The sequence below is a fragment of the Strongylocentrotus purpuratus genome, unplaced genomic scaffold (assembly GCF_000002235.5).
Source record: "Strongylocentrotus purpuratus isolate Spur 01 unplaced genomic scaffold, Spur_5.0 spur5_scaffold_3, whole genome shotgun sequence".
Taxonomy (NCBI): Eukaryota; Metazoa; Echinodermata; class Echinoidea; order Camarodonta; family Strongylocentrotidae; genus Strongylocentrotus; species Strongylocentrotus purpuratus.
The window spans coordinates 35,324,615-35,332,867 of NW_022145609.1; the positions used below are offsets into that span (position 1 = coordinate 35,324,615).

The 8,253-nt window shown below is 39.5% G+C and overlaps 1 protein-coding gene across 2 annotated transcripts; it reads right to left on the minus strand.

The window, feature by feature from the left end:
• Positions 1 to 745: 745 nt before the first annotated feature.
• On the minus strand, positions 746 to 2,417 carry LOC105447106 (SH3 and multiple ankyrin repeat domains protein 1-like). 2 transcript variants are annotated; one of them, XM_030995641.1, is made up of 2 exons: positions 1,895 to 2,417; positions 746 to 1,242 (listed from the first exon to the last, which is right to left on the minus strand). In XM_030995641.1, the coding sequence occupies exons 1-2, from the start codon at positions 1,982 to 1,984 to the stop codon at positions 931 to 933; spliced, it is 402 nt and encodes a 133-aa protein (XP_030851501.1). In that variant the 5' UTR covers positions 1,985 to 2,417; the 3' UTR covers positions 746 to 930. The 2 variants fall into 2 exon arrangements, with proteins under 2 accessions (XP_030851501.1, XP_030851503.1); XM_030995643.1 differs by lacking the exon at positions 1,895 to 2,417 and adding an exon at positions 1,385 to 1,506 and having other exon boundaries at positions 755 to 1,242.
• Positions 2,418 to 8,253: the final 5,836 nt, after the last annotated feature.

An 8,253-nucleotide genomic window follows, 5' to 3' on the forward strand; every position in this document is an offset into this window, starting at 1 on the left:
TGAGGTAGTCCAGGTAGGGTGTAGACTGGGTGCACTATGCAGTCTGTTATAAAGTCAAAATCCAGTTTATCTTATTGAAGGGGTCCACACTAACTGTTTTGGGAGGGGCTCCAGATGACCTTTTTACAGTCTGTATGCTAGAGCCCTATGTAAACTAAAAACTTTTTTTTTTGGGGGGGGGGGGGGTCCAGACTTAGATTTTGGGCACCCCAAATTGTAACTCTTCATGGTTAGAGTACGTTTGGGGTTTTAGGGTTATTGAAAGACAGGGGCTACACAATAGGCTTTCTTTCCTTCAAATTCAGGGTGCATACATGTGCACTAGGGCCAAAAAGGTTTTCCAATAGAATGATGATAACTTACATTTGTAATAATCTAAGACCAATATTTGGTTCATTTGGAATAAAGGCCTAAACCAAATCACCTCAACTCAAACAGATAGCTGTGTGCAGATCTTTATGAACTAATGTAAGATTTGAGAACAGTAGATGAAGACAGATAGGACTGCAGCATTGATTTGGAGTTCTATTCTCAACATTCATAACATTCTTCAGAAATCATAGAGGTATTGTGGTCTACTAGACATGTCACCTGATTGTGGCAGTAATGTCCTTTGGCAAGATATTAATCTACATTTACATTTGCCACTCTCCACCCAGGGAAGTAAATGCTTCTACCATTCTAACCTTCATCAATCTGTATCTCCCATTTTCAGCATTTTAAATGTACCAGTAATTTAGAACTTTTTTTTTCTTTCTAACTGCCTTTTGTATACAAAAGATATTTTGTTGTATGCATGTACAGTATACAGTATATCTGACATCAATAGATCATACAAACACAAACTTTTAAGAATACATGCTTTATTTAATTGATGTTTGATGTATAAAATTTAAAATATATATTTTCTAAATAATTGATATAATTGACTTACCGAGAGCTGAGACATTCTACTTCTCTATCCAATGAGTCTGTTGAATCTGTAACCTCAATCCGTGGGCCGATTTTTAAAGAGTTTGGTTTTAACATGATTTCACCACCAGGGTGGGGATTGTGTCCAATATGATCTTTATCTCTCGAGTGATGATGAGGATGGTGATGAAAGTGGAAGGGATGATGGTGATTCGGCCGCGGGCTCTCCTGTGTCTGAGCCTGCGCCGCCTGCGGGTTTCCAACGCTGTGCGACCCCGATGATATGGGGTAGAAGATGCCTGACCCCGCCGCTGACTCCCCGCGATTCTCCTGCAAAAAAAAAAACACATCAAAGTTAGACCCGGGAGTTGGACAAATCTCGATCAGTGTAAATACAACCATACAATTTGAGTTTAATTAAATCACACCTCAAACAAACAGTTATATTTACTAGCATGTTATTTTTTCTTACCAATTCTTCGTCATCAGTGTATATTACTTCCATAACCAATAAAATACGACTCCATAACTTTGTAAACTAACTTTGAGTAACGCAATAGTGCAGCGCTTGTTGTATTCGTACACACGGTCGGTGAACAGAAGAAGAAATCAATATATTGTCGATACTTGAATAGCGGGCAAGGGGTAGCTATTGAATTAAATTCTCTCATTCAGTTACTTTCTCTTGTACTGTCTACCTTCGCATTATCTCCCTGAGTAATAATAGGGGAGCTTTGAGGTGAATGGACTCAAGGACCGAAACAGCCAACCAAGCAATGAACTGATCACAAACACCCCGGCCCCACACGCAACCACGCGGTGCACTTCGAATTCACCGCCAGCACTAGCAAGCACCATACGCTCCGCATCGCACCCGGCGTGGTCCGGCCCAAAAGCGATAAGGTCTCCGATGTCATGCCATAGCACTTGCGAACAACTTGTTGATACAACTTCTCATTAATTTTCATCTATTGACACTAACCGATCCAAAGAAATCATCATAAATGTATGACCGTCTCCTCCTCTCTGGTATTCTCATAGCCTGTGAGCGTTGTCCCCACCAAGACGACATTTTCCTTTAAAATCCACTCGACGGATCTCATAAAACATTAACAATCCACAGCATTAGCCACTGGTGCTTCGTTTCACGAATTTCATGCATGCATGCATGCAAAAAGCTACGTGAATTGAACATATCAATTGAACTTTCAATTCGAATGCGGAAGTTCAAAAGCTGTTCAGACGTAGAAAAGTGCAACTAATCCAGTCGGTGAACTGTGAGTAGATATGATTTATGAAGATTTGCTGTTTTAGTGACTCAATTCTCTGATTGAAGCACGTGTATTGGCCTTATGACAAACTCTTGTAAAGTATATAAGTGTTTATTGAGCCGGGAATTGGTTTTAATGCTGCGCCAGTAAGTGACTCATTATAAGAACTAATTTGTATTGATAACTCACAATGCGATTGAGACTAAATACCGGCAGGTTTTGATTTATTGATCGAGTGAATTGGGTGACGTATTGGTTAACAGGTTAGCAGGTTAACTCATGGTAGTCCATCATTATTGATTAGATCGACTCTTTGATGAAAATCAAAATCATTGATTAATAATTGGCCAATGATCCGGGTAGAAAAGAAGAAGATTTATCAAAGCTTTTACCTGTAAATTAACAGTCCTGAAATTTGAAAGACATTTATACTGCGCCCCGCCCAAGAAAAGTGATTGAGCCAGTGACAGGTGGACTCATGTCTCTTTGCCTCCTACACAACCCCCCCCCCCCCCCCCTTAATAAAAAGGGGGGAATGGGGAAACGAGGTGACTGGGGATTGTGAGCATGTACGGTCAATGGTGTGAGGAAGGAGATGGCGGGAAATAAAGACAGGGGTACAAATAGGTAAGCAGGTGAAATCATAAAAGTGCATCGCCCCCCCCCCCCCCTTCGCTCCTCATCTTATCACCACCTCGCTCGTGTTAACCATTGTTCATGAGTGTATTAAGAGAGTGTGAACACATCTCTCAGCCACCTAGACAAAGCTAGTACAGGGTGTATCTGCAAACAAGTATAACAATACACTCGACTATGGTTTGTAAAATAACGTTTGTCATACTCATCCGATAGCGGACAAAACGGTGTTCCGTTATATTCAATGTATATGCCTACCTCGCAGTGTGAGTCATGTAACTGTGGTACAAAAGGAACACAGACATTCATTGTGACGTTATCATTTCGTAGGCTGCCAATGTGAGATATTATAATGATTCAACCATTTTACGTTGTGATCAATTCCTAAATATTGGACAAAGTTCAAGGTACACTAACGCAGAGTTCGTTTTATGATGGCTTTTGACCCGAATGGTTCGTCTGACAAAATCAATAACAAATAATTATTTTACTCTTTTTATATCACTTTTTATACTCTGGTGTATTTATGTCCAGAGTAAATGTAGACCAAATGGGTCTCAAACTAAAATTTGCAGAGAGACTAGGCCTGTAGCTATTTAGTGAGATTTCAAAACTCGGTTTTAAACGAGGGGGAGGGGTCAAATGCACAGACTCTATTGATATATCCATGTTGAATCGAAGAGAAGTTTTGACATATTTAAGCTTTTTTGCTGACATAATTATGTTGCTATATAGACCTTCACAAAGAAGGAGGAGCTACGCCCATGTACATAATTATGCTACAATAATGTCTATGCCACTAATAACTGTGCACCAGCGCCTATAGCTCAACTCAAAATCAAAAGCATTAACAATAATCATCCAATCCCATGCAGAGAAGGGACGTATATAGTTAACAAATTCATAAATTTGGCACTATAAATTGCTGCTTTTTGTTCTACAGCATAGGTCTATATTCAGTGGGAACATTATGGACCAAGATGCGATGATTCTCATTTACCACTCGTGCAAACCCACTCTTCAACTCTTACGTGGTACTCAAGTTTGCTTGAGGAATACATGGATCAAAAGACAGATACAGGATAACGAGTGCAATAGAGAGAGAGAGGGGGGGGGGAGGGAGGGGGAGAGGGGAGTAAAGGGGTGGAGAGGGTCCACCTCTTATACTCTGTAGAGAGGAAATCTCAATCTAGTATTTGAAGCCATACAACCCTTGCCAAATCTTCCCGCCTGACTTGCCCTTTAGTGCCTCCCTTCTTGCCCTCTGATCTGACCACCTGTCAGCACCCGTTCCACCACTTCCTTCGATACCTTGCACTTGCCTCAATGTCAACATCCCTCGACTGGCATGCATGCGTGTACCACGCTATCATAATTATACAGAATCATATCGCTTATGATCATGGTGGGAGGGGTTGAACGACAGTTAGAGCCCCCACCCCATTCTCCCGACATTATTATTGCAAAAGTACCTGACGTATTAAATATTTTCTTGCATGCTGAAATTAATCGAATAACAATTTACATTTGGGCAAGAGACGTCAAAACCCTTTCCTTTAGTGACACAAAGTCATGTAGTGTTGGTCCATGGGGGAACGGTGTCATGCCTTCCAAAATAGGCAGGGTAACTTTACTTTTATCTTTTATCTTCCGTTCATAGTTATGTCATTCTCTCCCTTTTATCTCCATTCTATTTCTTTTCTCCCCTTTTGTTACCCCCCCCCCTCCCCAGGCCTCTCTCTCTCTCTCTCTCTCTCCTTCTCTCCCTCCTTCCATCCCTCCCTCCCTCTCTCTCTTTCCATGTTTTCTTCCTATTGCTCTCGTCCCTCCCAATGTTAACCTATTATTTCTCCTTCGTGCTATTCTACTTTTTGCCATTCGAAATTGAGGGGGGGGGGCGGCGGAACCCAGTGTCTCCCCTAACCAAACATAGAGCTCAACTGATTCAATGATCATGTCGACTGCATAACATATCAAGTTATGATCGGGATGTGGTGCCAATTTATTACACCATCAAACAGGGTGTCTCATAAAAAAACTGGCTACAATGCCAACAGTTCTAAACAATATGAGAGCTCTATAGTAAATGAAATGTACCGGGGCCAAATAAAATCATATTCAGCATTAAAGATGCTATGTCCCTTTTGCAGCCAATATCAAATTCTGTAGAACTTTCCAGGAATTATGAATGTGGCAGGTATGTCATATCTCTGAAATTTAAACGTTAGCAGTGTCCTAATATTCAAATTATGCAAAGAAACCCGTTTACTTGCTTGACTTCACTGTCAGACACTATTGAGTGACTGACTGGTCTTTTTTCTTCTTTGGTAATAACGTACATAAATGAGCTGTATAAAGGGTACACGAGCATTTGTCTACATCAATAACCCACTACTTGTAATGGCCAAAAGTGATTATAAGTTCTTTCGATACAAACCAATAAACAATCCAAAATTGTGGCCCGATAATTTGTATTCGAATATACTTTGTGGTTTATGCAGAGTAGCTATAAAATCTGTTAAACCTTCAAAAGTGCGTCAAGCATGTCTTTATTTCAATTTTCTTCCCGGCACCTTTAATCTCAAAAATACCAGACAGAAGTTCGTGGAACGTAACAAAATAGTCAACGCGTGTTCGTGATTTCGAGGCTTCGTGTATGTTAAAGGTAATACAAAGTTTTGGGAAATTTTGAAAATTGGCTGGATAGTGATTCTGTACAATTTTGGTACATTTGGATGCCCCTAAAGCACTAGAAATTTTAGCTCCTAAAACACTTCTGCTTTCGAGATAAATTGAATATAAATATTTACCGGTGCTCCCGGTAAATTTTGATAAATTTCAAATAGCGCCTACGGCCATACAATGGTAGCTACGACCATGAAAATCTCAGAATATGTAGTTGTGATATATAATTTCCGAACGGGAATAGCCAATCGGTCGATTTTAGTCAAGAAACATTATTTTATAGTTAAATTATTATATTGACCTTGAGAGGGAGCTATACAACATAAACAGTTTATTATTACAATTTCACCACTTTACACTCGATTTCAACCGCGCCAACGACCACTGAATATTGAACGATCGCTTATGTTTCCAATATCTGCATTTGAACCAAATTCATGACCCCATACCAATACTTTGTATTACCTTTAATACCAAGGTACCGAATACAACACCGATAAGCGCACTGTCTACGTGCATTAAACTGAGGTATACAGTCCATTGTATCATTATAAGAGAGATATCCCTGGCATAATGTTTGTTTGTTTGTTTGATTACATTTTAATTCAGCGTTCGATAACAAAATAATTAAATATAACAGAAACAGTTAGAAAACAAATTTCTAGACATTAACAGATTTCCTTTTAAATACATAAATAAAATGTCATGAGCGCGTTGCTTGATGTCGATGGCGCCCTCAAAGAATTTGTCTCATTGATGTTTCTTCATGCTGCAGAATCAAGGAGCTATTCCCACATGCAACACAACACAAGGCTGCCATGCCATGATAATTTCCTCGAAGTATGTCGACAGACATGGCAGGGGCACATGTCTTGAAAATAACTACTAAGCAAAAAGAAATAGGCCTATATATAAGATGCACGAAAAGTGCCCCTCTCCACTATTACAAAAAAAAAACATAATATAAAAAATACACCACAAAGAGGTCATCAAGACTTGCATGGGCCCAAAGGCCCATATTTTTTGGGGGGACACAACTGGCGCCCCGTGCCCCCCCCCCCTCCCCCTCCCCCATTTAAACCCACTTGGCACATAAATACAACAAAAACGTCGCTTCCTTATTGCGTGCTTTTACGCAGTTGTGCCCCCCCCCCCCCCTCGGAACATCTGCCACTAGCCCCATCCAAGTCATGATGACCTCTTTGTGGTGTATTTGTTATAATATGGTCAGGATTACAAAAAAAAAAACATATGTATGCTCCCGGCCCTCAGCAAAGGCCTATGAAAAATAATTATGATAAAGGGTACCAAAATTAATCAAGACAGGCACAGTCTAGTATGCATCGCACTCATCGCTGATAGTTACAAAATTATGTGAGTTGATGGACACGCTTGGTGAATCTAAATCAGCTTATTATCATATTATTGATTGTAATAGCTTTTATATTGTAATTTCTTGGTCATTACAAACTGCAGTCCCAATGTCTACAGAAGATTTATCCAATAACTTAATGAATAAAAGATGTAGCAGCAAATCGTGAGGTCAGCACTATTAAGACAGTTGTACTAGTACGGAAATCATTCACGGATAGCTTGGCGAAATGTCGTATAGCACTAAAAGACGAGTCTGGAACGCAAAATTCATAATACTGAAGTTAGTGATGTCTGTGATTTGATCTTTCTTTGTTTATTTATCAAAAAGAAAGTTTAGCTGACATTTTTCCTTATTGCGAGGGTACAGTATATGCATTTACAAGCACCATATCATAATGATTTCCAGATTAATTTTATGCATTTTGCATTCCTTCTGTGCGCTTCTTTTCGTGCCACTTCATTTCGTTATTAAGCTCCTAAGGGCAATGGGATGACAAAGCGGGTAACGTTACTTAAAAGTCATAATTACAGGGATTAACAGTCTGAAGATGCATAGAAAACATTATTATAACAGTATTTTGTTTAATCTTTTGACACTATTCGAGTAAAATACATTAGGAGTTGACTCAATCCCTTTGGGCATAACATTTCAGATTGGAAAGACCAATGATACCCATTTATATACCTGGGTGGAGAGTGGCAAATATAGGTCAATTTCTTGACAAAAGGCATTAGTGCCGCGAACCAATCTAAGGACATTATCTACTATAGTACTAGACCATGAACCCTTTTTGAAAAATACAACATTACACTCTTAAAAATACGTGGTCAAAAAATGACCACGTTGTGGTCGTTCTAAAAGGTGCATGGTTGACTACCAAAACGTGGTCAAAAAATGACCACGTCGTGGTCGTTTTTAACCACGTTTTGTCAGTCAACCATGCACCTTTAAATACGACCAAGACGTGGTCATTTTTTGACCACGTATTTTTAAGAGTGTATGATGAAATTTCCCTTTAGCTGATTTCCTGAAAGTCTTGCTATCATTGTTTTCTGTACCAGGTGGAATCTTCATGCTCAACCTTAGTCATCTTGATCCACTTGTTGATGGTTGCCCCACATGTCAAATGAACCATACGTGCATACATCTCAAAGTAGTGACATTAAATCGATTCCATTATCATGATTTTCCAACTAGTAAACAGATGCTCCTGAAAGCTTTATTTAGAGCACACTAGCTTGATGGGGGTAAAGAGCGACGGATCAGATTTTGATGTCGTGACGCAAAAAGACTCGTTTCCGAGACATCACTGACGTGTCTTATACCAAGAAGTTACCAGCAACTCTTGCTTATACAGTATCTTTGATGTATAGA

Bases quoted from the DNA above. Each gene is read 5' to 3' on its own strand.
- LOC105447106 (XM_030995641.1), bottom strand. From the start codon at position 1,984: ATGTCGTCTTGGTGGGGACAACGCTCACAGGCTATGAGAATACCAGAG. The intron at 1,243-1,894 runs GTTAGTGTCAAT...TTTTTTTTGCAG, and splicing joins ATGATGATTTCTTTGGATCG to GAGAATCGCGGGGAGTCAGC.